Genomic DNA, 19,753 nt, shown 5'->3' on the forward strand with positions numbered 1-19,753 from the left:
ACCAGCTGCAATTGTCACTGGAGTCCAGCCTTTTCCCAAGTGGGGGTACCGCAGGCTGTGAGCRAGCATCTCCTGCCTGTTCCACCCAGGTGGTGGTGCACCAGTAGTGGTCAGTGCTACCTGTATGGCCTTATCTATCAGTTTATGTAGGGGAATATTTTGAGATGAATCTTGAAATCATCACATTACTAATCCTGAATCACATGTGTAACAAACTCCTTCAATCCATTCATGATTCATATGTGCTCTCCACTTCCTTGTGCTGTATTTCCAGAGAGCCTTATCAGTCATGCCTGCTCCCTGGAGGAGACTTCTCCCTGCCTTGACTGCCACTCAGTCATGCAGCTAAGGATGAGGTGCTGTTATCCTGAGCTTATCCTAAGGAGGAATTAGGAACTTGTTTCTATCCCAGCACTCTGGTTTAAGGAGACCCACGCAGATGAAAAAGGATTCCCTTCCTGAAGGTCAGGTCACACAGAGACAGCTCTGCCACTAGTTAAGAGTTAGTCATTTAAACAGCTTTATTTAAAAACTTAAATTTTAAGTAATGGCACAAAGTTACAAAAAGATAAAATTACAAAATACACCATTAAAATAATTTTACTAAATTTTACTTTTAGGGTAAGGTAGAATTTTTCACTGTGAACTCAAAATGGAGGTTCTTTGTCTAAGATGACTCCTGCGGCTTCCTCTCCCTCTTTACTCCTTCAGAAGATGGAAAAAGGAAGAGAGAAGAAGCTAAAACTTTTTTTTGCTGTCTAACCTAGATTGCTGCTGTCTTACTTTAGGAAACTTTGTTCCTTATGATGGAGTATCTGGATGCTGCCTGGTGCTTCAGAGGCACCGTCTTCCCTTTTTCCCCAGGGTCAGGGGAGTTCTCTGATTAACGTGTCAGTGTGTACCTCATTCTGCCCTTTCCTGACTTTAGGATGATTTCTTTCTTTCATATCTTTTTGAGGACAGATTTGGTAAACTGCATACATAATGTACATTGAGAGATATTAAATGCATATTCTTCCTAGATTTATACGCTTTTTTCCTATGGTCATCATGTAAGAGCCAGCCTGATGCCAAAATGGTGAATTGAGGATGGGAAGCTTCATGCGAGCAATGCTTTCAGAGCTCCCCCTGCCCTCCTGTCCTTCACACTCTTCCATGCACAGCCTCGGTTTTACAGTGCTTGTCACAGTCTCGTACTATAAACTCACAAAGCACTGCAGCAAAGCTATGCCAAGAGATGGCAAAACGTTCCTTTGCAAGTCTGACCTTGCGAGATCATACTACATAATTGCAGGAGTTTACAGAGATTGAGAGAGAGCAAAGCGCTGCTACTCATCATTGTGGTGATAACTTTTAGACATATGTATTCAAGGTGAACCAGTCTTTTCTATTATTCGGGGCAGTGCCCTAAAGTATACCTGCAAAGAATCACTAGATCAGAATTAGGTCACTATGCCTGACACTCCTATCAATTTTCATCGATGTCATTTCTTGCATTTAAGTGAAGTTCCACTTGATTTACACCAGTAGAGCTGAGTTCAGTATTTATCCTATTATCACTGCTCAAATTATCTTTTCTTTGGACTAGTTTGATGTTTCTAGTTAACCCCAATCATATTTTACTGTAGCATGGTAAAGAATGCATGAGTAGCTTAAACATAAAAGAGAATTTACAAGAAAAGTGTTGGAAATAGATTTAAATAGGACATCATATTATACAAATACCAATAAGGAGAATAATATGGTCTGAGATGTGGTCTGAGGTTGGAGAAAATGAAAATATTCCTGCTGCAGACTCCACCTTAGTGAAGCTTGCAAAAATATATTGATTCTCTAGAATAAAACTACTTCTCCACCTTTCCTAGGATGATACTTTCTAAGTCTGGATTGTACAGAGTATTATTGAGTTCCCTGCAGCTTCTAGTCCGGGGACTTCACACAAACTGAGTTTGCTCTGTGATGAAATTGCAGCTGTTGAGCTTATTTCTCAAAGGATGCAGCTCATTCCAAGATCTTTTATTCTCTATTCAGGCAGCTTCACAGACACCTAGAAAAGCTCTTCAGCTAATTTGGAGATCCCTTCAGAGAGCTGCCACCAAGCAGTTGTAACATCAGTGCTTCTGATCTTAAAAAAACCTTTACTTTCTTTGTGCACTTGAATTGGAGAAGCTGCACTCATGTTCCAGGCCTCCAAGGCAGGACAGGGCACAGCAATGTCACCTACAGGCTTTGCTTTCCAGCGCCCCATGAACTGTTCATAGCCAGAAAGTTTGAAAAACGTACTTATTTTGCCTTGGGGTTATTTTCTCCCTGATATTCAACACTCATATGTTGTTTTCCTTTAGTATGCCATTAGGTGCATGTTTTATTTACATCAGTTGCCTCTATGAAATGCAGATGTTCTATCAACTTTACATGCCTGGTGGATATTTACCTTTCTAGGTGTTTTTCCAAGAGACAAGCGCAGGTAGCCAGTTGGAAAGGAATGGGGATCTGTATGCCCAAATATTTTTCAAGCCCATAGCCCAACAGCAGATATGCTAGGAGAACAGTACAAAAAAAAACAACAGTTAAAGCCATATGACCTGGAATCTGAAAACATATGACTTGTAAGTTAGATGTGCATATCACACGTCTGATTTACATATACAGTTGCATATAAATAAATGTGATTTGTGTAGCCACCTGATTCATAATGCAGCTGCGTGTTCAGTTCATTTAAAAACAGACGCTAATGCCTTTTATCACTTAAATCCACATGAGCAATACCTGGAGGGATGTCATGCATAGCAGTCAGCACTTAGACTGCTTCTCTTTCTTTGTCAGTGTCATTTGGGGGAGGAATTAGACCACAAGTGCAAGGATGCAGTCCAGTATTAGTAACTGGTTGTTAAAGAAATCAATTGCTAATATCGACAACAACTGACACGTCTTCACTGTAAAGAGTAGCCTGTTTGGGAGTAGTCCAGTAACCAGACCCTCCTACATCTCTGTGCCGTTTTTGATCTTATTTTCAAAAACTGATAGCTAATTTTGGGTACCTTGATTTTTCAGTTCCCTTCCAGGACCTACCAGTTTGGCACCTGAGACTGCATGCATGAGAAGTTGGTGATCTGTTTCTGAGTCATGCTGCACAGTAGCATCCACAGGTGGGACTTGGCATGAATGACAGGCACAAGCAGGACTGAAAGAGAAAGCAGAGTCCACCCAGGCCATAAATGGATTTAGAACATGGCGTACCTTTTTCTGTATCAATTCCAGCTGCACTGTTCCTTAAAAATGGAATAAAGCGCATGCACGCAAGACGTTTGTAATCAGCAAAAACCTTTAAACAGTCTGCTTTTTTAAAGGTGTTCTCCAGTCTCTGAACGCATTTCACCAGCTGGTTGCAAACTACTAAACTAAGCAATTAAAAGTGAATGGTAAAACATGGTTTTGTGTGTTTAATCTGATCTCATCTTGCTGCTTTTAGTAGGGTGAAACAGCTATATAATCTAATGCTGATTGGAATGGTTCCGACTTCCTTTTTCCGTTGACATTTTCAAATTAAAAATTTTTTTGAAAGTACTGGGTTTGGAGTGAATGTCTGTGACAATCTCTGCTCAGGGTCTCCTTTTCAATGATGTCACTTGGAAGATTTTCAGTGCTTAAACATTTGCTATCTCCAAAAGAGGAAAATACTGCTTACTTATAGTGGCTCTGGAGAAATTCCAGCACCGAATGAATACTAAGCAGTAAATGCCCTTCTCAGAGGAAGGAAGAGATGATGAATCACTGAGAAAGCTTATTTTTTGAGAAATCTGCCAATGTATTTTGTTATTTGAAATTATATAAAGACATTAGCAGACTAATATCTTGTGCAAACTGCATGGAAAACGAAATAAAAGTGGGAGATGATGACAGCTCACTATTGGGATGTGGATATAGCCTTTTTATAATGGTACCAGTCTGAGGCTGAGAGTCACACATTTTTTCCTTTGGAAAAAAGGAAGATCAATCTCTTCTACCTGGCTGGATGTGATGTAGTATCAGAGAAGACTAATGAGCCTGCTGTCTTGGCTGCAGCGTTTATTGGTGATTAGTGACTCTAAGTAAATGCTCTGCATAGAATGAAGGAATGGGTGGGTTATTATGATCCCAGGCAGGTCTGCCTCCATTAGGGAATCTCTCGTTCAGCTTTCTGTCTGTCCAGGCGAGCAGCATTCCTCTTGTTCTCTGCTCTAATAAACAACATGACTTTTGCTGTTTGTTCTAAGATAGCAGTTAACATCACTAACTGAGATTAGCGTCAGTGGGCAAGGCTTGTAAAGAGAAGGTCGGGTAGATACCACAGACGTTTAATTATTGTTTAAGACGAGATGAAAAAAATAATCACTCTCATTGTTCAAATGGGAAACAAAGGCATAGAAAGACAATATCCAAGGCTCTAGCTAATCTTTTGCCACCCAGATGGTGCATATTTAGCCATCTAAGAATTTCCCTAGCATGTGGGAGGGCCATACGAGTGGTCTTCTGCCTCTTTCCAGCATGGAATATAGTTGAACCCAGCTGAGATCATGGCCCTCAGAACCAGAGTTTTAAAGGTACTGTATTCAGGTGCCTAAAGGGGCAGAGAGATGCCAGGTTTTTTTAAAGCTCCATGATGCCTAATTCCTATTGATTTTATTCTAGCAGTAAGGATCTGTCTCTTAGTGCCTTGCCTGAGGTCATTCAAGGATGCTGTGGAAGAGCTCGGAAGTGAAATGAGATTTCCTGTCTCAGTCCAATACCTTAATCAAAAGGCTGTGTTTTATATCACAGTTTATGACAAGAAAGCTTATTAACTAATCCAGTTCTTCATCTAGGCTGTATGAAGAAATCAAGTACAGGATAATATTGTCTGTTTAAGGATATTCACATATATTATGTTGCTCAAGAGTTTGCTGAGTTATATTTTGGATATTTTCCTTTAAAGACTTTCATAATAGTTTTAATGTGGTAGTTTTCCATGAAATTATGCCCTCCCTATATGTTAATTGCCAAAATAGCTCATCCTTTTCTTTCTCCTCTGATGGATTTTATGGTTTAAAGATGAAAGCTAGGCTAATATTGCAAAATAAGAAATTTAAACTGCATTTTGTCTCCAGTAGTTGGCATTCTTCCTTAATTACCACGTGCTTTCCATAGTTTTGCATAGGGATTACCTTTCTTACAGCTCTTATTAAGTACCTGCCAAAAGAAATTGATATTTAGCATTTGTACTTCATTTGCTGATCAAGCAAAAGGGAAGTGGATGGCTCAAGGGAATGGTAGTGGGTATTAGAGCATTTAGCTCATAGGTGACTGATTGAAAACATCCTGGGTTGCTAATTACCCACCTTTTGTTAATGTTGGGGGCTAACAATGAAAGCGAATTGATATGTTTTAGTACAGAGCTACCCGCCTCATTTCATTATTTTTAACGTCATCATCAGTCACTTCCCAGATCAGACTCTAGTCTTTGTGTTTTGTTAATTTTGCTTAAATTGTTGCGATTCATCTTGATACTAAGGTGAGTCCATTGCAGGTAGCCCAGCTATCAAATGTAGTTAGGAAAATGTGCAGGAGGAGAAGGAAATTGAAAATAGCAGTAATAGAGGAGGAGAATCTTGTACCCCATCATGGCCTGATGCGAGATGGGAAGAGGAACTGGTGTGTAAGCTTAAGTGGACTGAAGTACAGATCATTCTGGGGACCGGTTTGACCCCGGCCTTTGATGAGAGTTTATCTTAGTGTATGGTAGTAACATACTTCATCCCACTGAGTTCAGTGAAGTGTAAGATGTGCAATGTAAGTGAGGGAAAATGGGGGTTTGTACTCCTTGCAATTTTTATGTCATTTAGTAAGTGCTGATGTTGCATTAAGATGTCACTGTCAAACTGGATAGCATTAAAGAGGAAAAGCATTGCTAAATTTTCAGCACGTCAAAGTATTCTTGGTTCTGTAGGGACTTTCAGTAAAAATCTGTTGGACTAAAGGCTGGCTTAAAATGTTTTTAATCTAGATTTTTTAAATTTCTCTTCCGAGGGCCACTGTAATAAATCGAAATTATTGATTTAGCCTGTAGCAGTTCTAAGATTCAGTCATTTAAGAGTTGAAACCCCTCTATTACTCAGAGTAATAACGCAGCACTTGGAAATCTCTCATCAGAGACTCCTGGTCCACACTTGTAGACAGGCATTCAACAAAGATTTCTGTTCGTTTATGGATCTTGCGTCAGCTGAGGTCTCTACCCTGCTTTTCTTAGTAATTATCCGCCTTCCCTCGCTGCACTCTGAAAGCCTGTGCAGCGCTGGTCGTGGGGTGCCTACACCAGGGCTCTGCTGAGCCCTGCCCATGCGTGGCCAGTGCAGCCCTCTTCAGCACTGAGCCACTAAGCATCGCTCTACCTGTTACTAGACCAATGCAGATAAACTGAATCTGTTTGGCATTCCAGCCTCCRTGCTGTTACCCACATTGTGAATGCAACCATGGACTTATGGCTGGGTCGGGTATGCATGGATGTTTTAAAATTGCTGTGTTAAAGAGGGGATTAAATACAGCTTTTGATAGAGCTGATCTTAGGAATCCATGCAAAAACAGTCTCCTATTAAGGGGAAGTATATCTCAAGGCACTGGAGGTTTGAACGATCAATAAATAGTTCCTAAGGAATGGCTAATAACATGCTCAAAAAATATTCTAAAATGAAGAATCCTGGTTAAATGAACGCTAGCTGATACCAGAAGTGTGTGTTCTGTCCACAGAGCTGGCAAGAGCTGGTAAGTTCCGTGGCACAGTTTCTCCCTACATCACCCCTGTTTTGCCGTTTATGCATTTTTAATTATCTTTCCATTAACAGAGAATTTCTGTTCCACCTTCTTTCTAAAACGGAGCTCCTCAGCAGCCTGCACGCAGCCCTGCAGCGCAGTCCCCCCGGTCTCTGCGGGCAGTGATTACCGCCAGCCGATGCCAGCCGTAGATTGCTGACCCCGACTCTAACTCGCTGGGGCAGCTGCTGTCGGGAGCGAGCCGCACCTAATCATTGCCCATCTGCTCCGGCAAGGGAGTTAGCGGGCTCCAGCGCTCCTTGCTTAYGCCCGCGTGCCCAGACCCGGAGCCAGAGCAGGCTCGTAGCAGATCAAAGGGGGCCCTTACTCCCTTGTGCGAGCGCGTGGTCCGATCTAGCTCTGAATGATTAACATATTTATAAATCGGGATAAATCCGCAGAGTGATCTGGCTCAGGGGAGCTCTCGATTCAATCAAATTAGACTCATACATTCACCTCAGAGCAATTCCTTAGAAGCCCTGCCTTCATGAAGCCTCATTTGTAATCACTACGTGCTGTGTACTTTAGAAAAGTTTTATAATTACTTGCTGTTCCGGCTGTTGAGCAGTTCTAAATGTTAGATATTAAGGAATTGCTGTTTCAGTCAGTGAACAAGCTCTGAACATTAAATGTGCTTCATGAGAAGTTTTTTTCTCAGCCATTACACATCTCRGAAGGCATATTTTTTTTCAAGTGGATGCTTTCCCAGCTGTTGATCTTCTCTCTGTTTCTTCTATATGAAGAGAGAAGGAGGAAACTGATGGTAGTGCGGCACTGTATGAAGGCTTTATTGCTGTGAGAGTGAGATGGGTGCATTTACTCACAAATAGAGGTATTGAAATAATTATGCAGGTCATCCTAAAGTGCCAATAAAACCTTTATCTTTTACCACACAGATTTTGGGTACTGTATGTCATGTATTTTACAGAAGCATATTAGCAATGTTTTCGAGAATTTTAGAATTCTATTGGAACCAGTTTTTATATCCCTCCACCACTAGAGCCTGATACCTTGGGAAGAAGGAGCCCATCTGTTTCATGGGCCAGGAAGTTATTTGGCTGAAATAGTCTAGGGGCTCAGCAAGAACTGGAAATCCAAATTAAGTAGGTGTTTTTGAAGCAGTGTCGTAAAAGGTGATAGTAGTGGTTTCTTCCATGGAATAGCTCAGCAGTTATCAAAAATATGGCTCATACAGGATGAAGTTGAAATTTAAGATTCACACACTACAGATCATTTAGGACTAGAATCAAGTATTGTAGTTCCCATTTCCAGTGATATCAAAATCATGGTCCAGTGGTTAGCAAGAGATGTGGAAAAGCACAGGTCAGTTCCTTGCCCAGGTCCTTCCAGTGACCTTGTGCATGTCACACAGCCTCTCTGCCATTCCTTGTGTGCAAAACTGAGGTAGCTGTGTTTCTGGTGGAACGGGAAAGACATTTGGGAGTTTGTGGCCCTCAGACCCCACTACAGCAGATGGTGTATAAATAGGGCATGGACAGTAAGTCCCTCGCTTTAGTCCTAGAAGATCTCAAGGTGGTGGATGCAACTGTCACTGGTGCAAGAGTGATTCTTATAATTCTACACTGGGGAGGAAGGAAGACAATTTTTGTCACACTTGTTTATGGTGGAGTTTAATGCTTCTTAGAGATTTAGACTGTTGCTTTTGGTTCTAGTGCAGATAGGACCACATAGAGTGCAACTGAGGCAATTACTGTCCAGGACAGTTTATATTATGGTTGTGCACTTTACCCTATAGTACTGCAGATATGAGTGTGCATGATAGATAAAAAAATTGCTATTTTCTTTGATTGCATTAATCAAAATCATTATGCTTCATGGCCTTAAAATACAAATCCCAAAGATGTACTGGAGTCCTCTAAATATTGTTAGGACGGAGAAGGAGTAGGATCTCTTGACTTATAAACTACAGAACATATAAATATACATTTGAGATATGGAATAGAAATATTGAGACAATAGCTTAAAGACGTTATGTCTACACAGAGAGCTGACCAGTCCCTGCCTGTAATATGATCGCTGAAGCACTTTCCAAATGTGTCTGCATGTGTGCATGCTAACTGTAACCAGCTTGAGCCAAGGTTCGTGYTGCCTATGTATAGCATCTGCCCATGCTGCGATTGATTTTGGGAATCATGTAGAAAAGATCTGGTCCCCTCATATTGCCTGTTGTCACTCATAGGATGTGGTTACAAGGGCGTATGGATACCTAAAGATGGCCAGCTACAGGAGGCTGTGGGCTGTCCACACTGCAGTTTAGCTTGCCATTAAATGTTCCATAAAAATGGGATGCCCAAAGATTTCCTTCTGGGTATTTCACCTGGGTATCCCAAAACCAGGTCCAAGGGAGTGCCCACAGGTTCGCRATATGGGCAGTTGAACAGATCTCCAGGCTGCTCTTAGAAATTGTCTGAAGGACCAGGGAAAATTGGGTGTGCTCTGTCAAGAGCTGGGAGCCAGCAGCCGAAGGTCGGCCATCATGTAAGGCTGCGTCAGGAAGCAGGGGCTGCCTGGAAAGGAGCTATTTCCACCTCCTGCTTCCCACCCGGAGCTCTCTGATCATACCGGTGGGGTTACTGGGCTTTGGGTGTTGTAAAGCTACACATTCCACATCTGCTCAGAGGCTATTTAGAGAAGTGCTCTGACTTCCTGATCAAGGGAAGCTTTCCTGACATGTATTATCTCTTTTAACAGCTTTGATATGTGCAAAAATTTATTCTCTGTTTAACATAAGTGAAAGCACTGAGATAGTCAATCACATGTAAAAACTTTTCCTTTGTCAGTTACTAAGCATCAGACCTAGAAATGGTGAAAATAATGGCCTTTCAGGTGTCATTAATCTAAGGCATAATGATGTCTTTAACAGCTAAATGAACACTGTAGCTCAGGTGATTCAGGTATCTTTGCATATAATCATGCTTTCAAATAAATTACAAAGTTCAATGCAGTATGTAGTCATTTGGGGATGTCCCAGAAGTGTGTAAACTGCAGTTACCACAGTTGCCTTTTATTTACAAGCTATAAGATTTATTTAGTAGGAACTCTTCAAATGGGAATAGGCTGATCCTGAGTTACGAATTGCTAAATCTGTCTACCTATCACATTACTACACAAAATCACTCTTTAAATGCATGGAAGAACCTGGACCACTATCACACAAGTGTTAGAAAGTCTCTCTTTTGACACTGTAGGAAAACAGTAAGGAAATAAATTTAAAGCATTCAGGAGTATTAAGACTTTTCAGAATAAGCCATCCAAATGGAAACCCATGATCAAAACAATAATTATCAGGGGAATGCATTTACTTTTAAAGTAATCATGCAAAGTAAAGCACAAAATATGTCTTAAGTAATAAAAAATAGTGGTTTCTGTTCAAGAGGTAAAAAGAAAGTATAGCAATTGAGAATATAAGTGCTTGGTACATGATCAATTCTTAATGGATTTTCTCAGAAATGGACCTTTGTGTATTGTGTATTTAACAAAAAGGATAATCGAAGCTGTTGTTTGGTGAATGCATCCAAAGCTGGATGAGGCTAGAACTGGGTTACTGATGCTAGGCAGGTGCCTGTCTTTCTCTTCATTTTAAAATTATTACAGAGAAAGGTTAGTCTGAAGTAATACATTGTGAAATATCAAGATTTTCTACACTGTGGAAAGACATTTGGAAAACACCAGAAAAGTTAATGTATGCTTTCTGATTCAAATAATTTCTCATATATGTCTTATTTTTTTAAGAAAACCAGCAGATAGTCCAGCAAATTCCTTTCATACATTTTTTCTTTCTGATGAAGTGAAAGAAATTTAAGGTGAAGGAGGAGAATTTTAGCCTGTCTTTTCCTATTTGTTATTCAAATTATCTTAGCCCTCCTGACTTCATAGTATATTTTACCTTTGTTCTTTCTATTTGGTTTCAGTTGCATGGGTTTTTAATTTCCAGAGGGTACCTCTAAGTCTTGACTAATCTCGTCATTTTGCCGCTTAAGCATGTTAGATTTTTGAAAGGCTTCTGTGCTGCGTATATGAACTTCAGTTACATTGAGTGTCATTGCTAAGGATTTATACAGCTCTGATATTGGATTTATACAATGAATCTTACTGTCTTTTTCGCTACACTAATTCTGGCCTCTTTTGTCTTTATGAGCTGCACCGGGCATGACTCTGGCCAGTCAGGGTCAAGTCCATCTTATTGTAAGATTGACTCATACTTGCAAAATCATAAAAAATAATTGAGTAATTGAGTAAATATACTTTGCTTTCATCAGACACGTTATCCTGGATTTTATCGCTTCACATAGTGTTCACAGTTAGAGCAGCTGACCCATTTTGAATAATTCCAGATTGTCTGCTCTGAAGAAAAGTTGTAGATTGGAAGAGGCCTTGTTTTATATCTGCATGTAAATAACTGCATTTTCTAGTAGCTGATATGATTCACTTCATTTGCCTTCTTCAGTGAAAGTAATAGCTCTTCCCTTTCCCTGTTTTCCTCTTCGCAGAAGTAACAGTTTATTCAATGAGGTCGTGCAGATGAACTTTGAAATAGCCAGTTTCAGCAGCCTTTCTGGAACGCAGCCCATCACCTGGCAGGTGGAATACCCTCGGAAGGGGACAACAGACATAACCTTATCTGAAATCTTCATCTGCCAGAAGGATCTTGTTGGAATCGTTCCACTGGCAATGGTAAGAAACTGTTTCAGCATGTTGCTCCATCCTATCTTTATGCGGCCTGGGAAAACATATACCAGCAGCTTTGCAAAGGAGTGCTTTCTGCCCTGCTCCCTTTCTATAGCTGTATAGGTCTACTTGCTAAAATCATGCTGACATGTCACACAATTTCAATTCTTATTAATTTACCACAGAAGAAAAGGATGCTGCCACTTTAAAAATCTCTCTCTCAGATTTTAAATCCTGAATTTGTCATGCACGGTTCCCTCCAGGCTACCAGCTGCTAACACACAGCCAAGTAGACTTACCTTCCCATTTCTAATTTTTTCATTACATTAATGCTACAGGGCTTGAACTTGCAAGATGCAGAGCAACTCTAGGGAACCTTGAGCGCCTTCTGCTGAAGTTAAAGTTGCTTGGTTCGTAGCAGGCTGAGGCTGATACTAATTTGCTGGCTATTTCCCTAATGGTGTGAGAACCTGTAGTTTCAAGGAAGAAACAAAAAATGTCTTTCAAGCGAGGAAAAAAGCCATTGGTCTCTCCAGGAAGACRTTGATCAAGATTCTGTTTAGGAAAAGTTCTATTTGGCTGTCATGTAATTTCTAATGATTTTTTTATGCTTTCATTAACAGCGATCTACATCCATACACATATTCACAGTGAAAGCAGCCTCAGTAGTATGTTTAAGACAAGTAGGTGTTGAGCAAAACTGAAGAACTCTATATAGACTTTCATGATACATGCAAGCATCTTATTTATCTAAGAAGTAGAAGTATCACGGAAGTATCTTACTTACCTTACTTACCTTACTTCTGTGCATGTCCACTTCCATGTGGAAGGATGCCTTGGGTTAAAATCCACTTGCTCTGCTCAGTGCTGTATCACCAGTTGTTGGCCACCTACCTCCCAGTAAAATCGTACTCATTGCCTGTCTTTACAAGGCTCACAAATGCGATTTGTGGAAGCAGTGTCTCCTTCTCTTCCTCTGGCCCAATGAAGATGCAGCAATTTCTGCAAAGCAAGAAAGTGCTGGTAGGAGCAATGCAACCTAGCAGTTAGGGTCCCCTCCTGTGAGTGAACAACCTAGGATTAAATTTTTGCTCCAAATCAAGCAAACAAGAAATTCCACTGGAGTCTCCTACATCTCAGGTACACTCATTTTGGGTATGCGCTTTATTTTCTATGGGATTTAGGTGCATGCCAAGAAGAATCCCTTCCACACTCACAGGTGAGGTCGGCAATGAGCATTTATTTTGCAAGTCCTACTAAACCTCAGAAAGGGGAGAAGCCCAGAACTGCCAGCTACCCAGAACAGGAACAAATGGCAATTAAGTAGAGGAGCTGTGAATACCACCATTACTCAATGCTAGAGATCAGGTTTTGGAAGAAGAGTTAGACATCTCCATCCCACTTGTGAATCTTGCCTTTCCTGTGCATAGTCTCGGCAGTGAAATTCTGGCAGTCTTTTCTTTGAACAGTATTCTGTGGTTTGCAGCAGATAATTAGATGAGTATTATTTCCTGAAAATGCTAGTCTTCAGTATATTCTTTCACTTTGATGAGTGAAACTGCTGCTCATATCAAATGAGGTCATGGACAGCAATTTCCTGATCCAAAGTCTGTTTGAGTCAGCAGAATGCCCATACTGCATTCCAGGTCTGATAGGGAAATGTTGTCCTCATTACTTGTGGAGTTGAACAGGGAAATATGTATTTGAGCTTCTGTCCTGTAAAGACTTACGAACACACTTAAGGAAGTCTCCTCTGGTCAGAATTTATTTCGAGTTAGACACCTTGAGTAGCTTCCAGTACTGAATGATACATGTYTGTCCACTGGCAGACTTAACATCCCCTTCCTGTTCATTTTTGAAATCATTCATCAGCTTCTTCTGTTCCATACCTGAGGGAATCAAGATTTTTCTCATAACAGGGTCTAATGCCTTTGCACCTGCATACAAGATTCAAGCTTGATGTACAGACTTGTGTCATCTATTCTAGATGAAAATTTGTCCTCTTATGATGGTTCGTCTAAGATCTAACTTAATGAATTCGGGGGGGACAAATCATGTATGGTGAGATCCTTTATTCCCAACAGATGTGCTATTAGGCACTGTGATTTTTGCAAAGGGTTCAAAGAATGAAATCATTAAACCTTTCTCTTTGCAAAGCTTTTTTGTGTTATTTATCTCCTTACTGTACCTTATGATAATACTTGGCTGGAGCCAAAATATACTGTGTTAATAGAATCCAGTTGGATGGGATACCAATGCAAAATTGGCTTTACTAGCAAGATATTAATAGATAAGGGGAATTTTCACAGTTTTCTGTTAGCTAACACTGCAGATCCAGCCAGGGTGCTTTCTTCATTTCGGCATTAATCTCTAGCTGAGCTGGCAATTCTCCTGTTCAGAAACAAAAGTCACACTGGAAAAAGGGTGATACTGTGTCTACTGAGAAGTCAGACTGCACGCTTTATCTCAACTACACACTGTAAAGCACAGCCCGTTATTCTGCGCAGAAATTATGTCTTAGATCTCAGTGCTTATCAGCAATTGTGTTTCTTAAAGCCTCTCGCCAATAAAGATTAGAGTGATCTAAGCATGAAGTGTTCCTATATAACAAAATGGTTACATCAAAAGTAAAATCTGTCCTTCGGAGTTTTTAAAGGTGGCCAAAAAAGGGAAAGAAGGAGTTGCCGGTGGTATTGTACTAGACTAGGATTCGAGTTTCCCAAGATCTGATTGAGTGTCTGCCATTGGTCTGATGGGGTTCCTAGTCAGTTCTTTGGGGATGAAAGCAGCAAATCTTTCCTTCATTTGAGTATAACATAAAAGTTGCCTCCGACTTGTGGAGTAAAGCATCTCTCACGTGAGCCATTCCCAATGCTAAAACTTACAAAGCAGGAAAGATCATGTGCCCTTTATTGCCCTCTGCCTGATTACCCTAGAAAAAAGATGTAAAATGAAAAAGTGGGCCTCCAAAGGATTAGTGCAATCATTGCTACAGTATTTTGGAGTGGAAGAGATTAAAGAATTGACACTGTCAGTGAGAACTGAACCTAGAATTTAAAAAGAGCCATATAGGACTTGGATCAGTGGAGCAAATGGTAAGATACAGCTTCTGAAAAATCAGTGAAAATTGATCATACGCTCAACAGAGAGCGTTTTAGTAGAACCCAGATCCTGTGTGCCTGCCTGCAAAGCTAAATAGTGTGGACAAGAAGAAATAGCAACGCTGTGATGCTGCTACGATGAGCACTGCAACAAACTACAATGAACAAGAGAAACATCAAAACTACTTGGCTGAGAATAAGTGTAATAACTTTTTGTCCCATTTTACCTTTAAAAAGAGTCACAAAAAATCAGATGTAGATTTGAGGTGGATGTCATATTTCTTCCTGAGTTTGGAAGTTAATCAGTCGAAGTAATTTTGGAGGACGTTTTACCCCTGAAGATATTTAGAGAGAAAAATGAGACAAAAAGTTAGAAAAATGTAATTCCAACTGGCTCTGGTGCTTTCTGATTCTCACATACCAAGAATGTTAGTTAAGTAAGTACTGTGGGGGGTGATGCTTCAAAGAACAGATCTCCGTCAGACATATGCAGTAGCCTTCTCACTACCAAAATCTTAAATATGGCAGTTGGTGTAACTGTCCATTCCATATGTTTTTCATGCTGGCTGTATGAGGTTCTGTGTGTCTCACTCATAGGAGGATATCAGATTTATATATTATATTTCCATCACTGAGTAGCAACAATTAACTGAGGCAAGACTTGTGAAGGGGTAATGTGATTTGGTAGACCAAACGATACAGACAGAGAAAGATAGATGCCATTTCAGGCACACAATCCCTCCTTCAGATCTCTGCCTCGCTTTTTTACTTAGACCACAACAGCTGTGAAATACTACAGCTAGAGAAATTGAGGCTTGTAAAATTCATGAAGAGTTAAATAAGAAAACAAAGAGTTTTCTTAAGGGAAAGCACAAAATACATCCCACAGTTTACCGACAGGAAGAATCTGCTGCAAAGATTTAACCGTCTAGTAGAGAGAATCTGCTGTCTGAACTGTGTCCCATTCAAGCGTTTCTTATTTCATGTTACTTGTTCCAGGATCAATTAGAAGAGTGCTTTCATAGAAGCTTAATTAATTATCTGCTAAGCTGCTTTTGAAAACCTCTTCAATTAATCACAAGTAACCTCAGAACTTGCCAATTATGGTGTACAGGGTTGCTTAGCTTACTTCCCACATTTTCCTCAAATTTCTGTCCTGTCATGAGCAAACACAGCCAACTGTATTGATTTTGCCACTTGACTAGATTAAAAAACAAAACCAAACTTGTTCACTTTGTAGCATGCACACACACACAAATCTCATTTAATTAAGAAGTCTGTATGTTTCTGTTCAGCGCTAGAGCAAGTGCTAGGAAATTTAGAAAGAGACTTCTTTTATGCTTTAAATGAATAATACATATTTTTAATACCATTAAATTTTGCTTTGGTAGAAGGTACCAAAGCAAACCTTTGGAACAAGGTAGAAGACCTATGTATAAGTTCATTGTTTGATGCCAGTAAGACAACATCAATGTTAAAGTAAAACTCTTTCCTGGGAGGTGGCTTGATGAATCAGTGGTTTAATATGTGTGTGAGACCATCTGGGTTCCTCTATGTGGAACTGGAGAAGGAGTCCTTCAACAACAAGACAGACTCCCAGTGAGTTAGTCCACCTCTAACTGTGACTTGCATGAAATCCAGGTATTCAAAGTGATGAAGCATAGACCAGATGTCAGGAGCACACAGTTCCAGTCTGAATTTGCTCCAAAAGACTTTGTCACTGTGGGAAGCCGTGTAACGTGCCCACGCATATTTCCTCTTTAAAATGACAGTAATACTAAACTTATGATGGCTCTTTGAGGCTTCATTCATTAGGCTCTGTAACCTGTTGATAACTGCTTACAAGCAAATTGAAGTTGGAGCAGTCCTCAGCCGTGAAAGGTTGTTGCTGCTGTTCAGACTTTGTGTGCCCAGAAGCTTGTCTTTTCCCCATCTGCATCAGTGGGTCTAATAAAAGGTGTCTGCTCTCCCTACACACCCTGCCTTGCTGCCGATGCAAACTGCATCTTTGCCCTGTTTAATAGCATCCTGTGAACTACTGATTAATCCAAGTTCAGAATTTTTATGTAGAGTAACCTGGCAAACCCAGTCATAATGTGTAGGCGAGATTCTCTTCTGCTTAGCATTGCTCAGTACAGTTTCACGTGTACTTTTTGCTCTGTGGTAAGTTGTTTCATTAGGAAGTGTTTGGTTTGCATATACCTTTCTTTACATTCAAATATATTCAGAGTTCTTCTGTAAAAGTAAGTGGAGATCTAAGATGCAGAGCTGTGACTCTTAGCCTAAGCCAAAAATGCTTTTTACCACTTTTATGTGTGCTTGTTGACCTTTCTTTTAAAACACACCATCAAAAATTTAGCTACCAAAGCAATGGTTGTTTTACATATCCATATAGGTATACCATTCTCTAAGGTACAGATTTTTTTAAGGTATCTCATTGCAATAAAGAGAAACTAAGTCCCTGTATAGCATTTTAAAATATGGACCAAAATAAATAGAGTTCTCATCCCTGAACAGTCATTTCACACCATGAAGCTGCATCTGTTTCAAGGTCATAGCAGTGCAGAATTCCCACTCCCATTACTCCTTGAGTCTGGAACGATGCAGGGTGCAACAGGCACTCTGAGGAGTTGCACAGTTCAGGAGCTTTCCAAAAGATACAGTCTGAAGCTATATAAATACATCCATTTCCTAATTTACTTAACACAGACAAACTAACAGATAATCTACATATTAAACTTTTCAGCTGACATATTTTCTCAGATAATGAAGTGATGAATTACATCAAATAAATACTGTGAAATGAAGGAAATTTGATGTAAAAATGATCCTGTTACTCTTAGTAACTGGAACAAGTTTAAACTAACTGTGAAGCCCTAAATAATACCATGAAGTCATGAGTTTTCCCAGATTAATTACAGGACTCTGTATTCTGGGCGAAAGACCAGACTTGCAATCCTCTGATGTTGACTGGTAGCAGAGAATCAGTAACTCAGATCACATATATCCCTACAATTTCCATTATGTCAGGTTACAATCTTTTAAATGAGAATAGCATTTCTTCCTTTAGATTTACAGCGGTACAATTCCACTAAAGTTTGTGTCATTGCTCTGTGTTTATACCAGATGAACTCAAGTGCCTGCATACCTGTTTATAAATTGACCATGTTGTATAGTGCATTGAGCAGTGTTTCAATTCAAGACATTGTCCACTAGCAACTGATATCGGTTAATCTTATCTGTTAAAAGTAAGCTCTTTTGTTGTCCACCCATCGGGAAACAAAAGGAAAGAAAAGAATGCGCTGCTGTCCATTGATCCCAAATTGGTCAGAATATGCAGACCACAAAAAGAATTCAAAATTGCTCAATTTGTCAGTGCCTTTTTAAGTCCCAGGCACCATTTCTACAGCCGCTGCACTTTTGCCGCTAGCTTCTGTTTTCCTTCTCGTTACTACAATCACATTCAGTCCTACCTTTTGTAGGAAATGAGACTGGATCGATAAGGCTATCTCAGCTGGCTGGAATTAATTTTTCCATTGCATCGACTTGTATGTCATTTTCTATGCAGCACAACAGTATATAGAATTTCCTCTTCCAGCACCCCTCATTTCTGACAATGCCATTGAATGGATTACTTGGGGATTTTTCAAGTGCCAAGGAGAGATGAGGTCAGCAAGCTTCTGCATTTTTTAAGTATTCTGTAAAGGATCTCTGCCATATAGAGCACTTTTGGTTTTCTTTGCCAATTTTCCTGCTGGTACTTGAGAGATACCAATGTGAGACTTTATATATATGCTTCTCAGCCTTGACAAGACGGAAATCTTGAGAACCACATAAAAAAATGACAGAACAGCCAAAATGTGCAGAGAGACGTTCAGTGACTTAATTATTTTACTTCTAGTCTTACAGTAGTAGCTAAATTCTCCCCTCGGAGTGTCTCACAACACATCTGTCTGCTGCACAGACAAATGATAGACAAGTCAAAATCTTCTCCAGAAAATTTGCAGTCCACCAGTCAAGCTGAGGAAATTTCAGGAGTTTTTCAAGGGTGGATAAAGCTGAGCTCCAGGAAGGGGAGAGGAGGGACGGCGTAGCTGGCACTGAAACACAGGATGCAGGATCACGTGTTCGTGCTAACATGGTGGGAAGGAGGGATTGGAGATGCCCTGGAAAATCCATGCTTGGTGCTGATCGCTTGTGCACGTTGGAAGTCTGCTGTCGTGGTCTCTGTCCCCTGAGAGCGTGACACAGTGCAGCGCTCGGTGGAGACAGCCGGGCTCTTCCATGCTGCTTCTCAGCACTGCAAGTTAGGCTGAGTCGAGGCCATGTCCTCCTGCCGATAACTTTGGTTTCGGCTCATGGYGCTGCGTGGCCTGACGCGCAGAGCCCAGAGATTCCTTCATTCTTGTGCTTTATCAGGCAGGATTTCAGGCCTACTTTACGTATTGGCTCAGGTTTACAATACCCCTCCCATCAAAAGAGGATATTGTAAGTAACATTTTAAATGTTAAATGGCATGATTAAATGATTAAAAACCTGACTGTTCAACATAACCACAAAGGCAATTTCACAGCTGCCCCATGCATGTGAGCAGAGGCCATGCAGAGACACGGTAATGAGGGAGCAGGAAGTGAGCTTGGACCCAGCCAAAAATGCTYGAGAAGGACTTACCAGAGCTGGGTATTTGGGGGCTGTGGCTGCTGAGGACTGTATTCACCGCAGGTGCCCCCCGCTGCCACCTGCACTGCCAGGCCAGGTGGAGGAGGAGGGCAGCGAAGCACTTTGCAGCGGGGACAGAGACCAGTTTGAGGCTGATAGTGTCGCACGAGTTTGCAGCTGGAACAGAACTGGAATTGAAAAGCAGAGAAGTTACTAACTTGTGGTAATGCAGTTGTGGGTTGGGCGATTCCCACCTTGGGGCCGTCGTTGGGAGGCAAACGTTACTTGAAATAGGTGCGAGGCTGGGCAGGGACTGTGAGAGCAGACCCRGTGCGGCCGGAGAGCCGGCCGGTGCTGAGCCAGCCTGAGCGCCAGGAGGCCATCCGTGAGCCATGCTGAAAAACCGGAGCAATTGCTCTGAATTGGCAACTTTGTAATGATGGGTTTGATCTGTAAAGAAAGTTGGAATGTTTAGGGGG

The 19,753-nt window shown here is 40.8% G+C and overlaps 1 protein-coding gene across 1 annotated transcript in view; it reads left to right on the top strand.

The window, feature by feature from the left end:
- The window catches only part of TMEM132C (transmembrane protein 132C), a 153,400-nt gene that overhangs the window by 86,807 nt on the left and 46,840 nt on the right, over positions 1–19,753 (top strand). The window contains exon 3 of the mRNA XM_026058830.1: positions 11,337–11,520. Coding sequence (XP_025914615.1) covers positions 11,337–11,520 — 184 coding nt within the window. The remainder of the gene's footprint in view (positions 1–11,336; positions 11,521–19,753) is intronic.

The sequence above is a fragment of the Apteryx rowi genome, unplaced genomic scaffold (assembly GCF_003343035.1).
Source record: "Apteryx rowi isolate R43461 unplaced genomic scaffold, aptRow1 scaffold_15, whole genome shotgun sequence".
Lineage (NCBI taxonomy): Eukaryota > Metazoa > Chordata > Aves > Apterygiformes > Apterygidae > Apteryx > Apteryx rowi.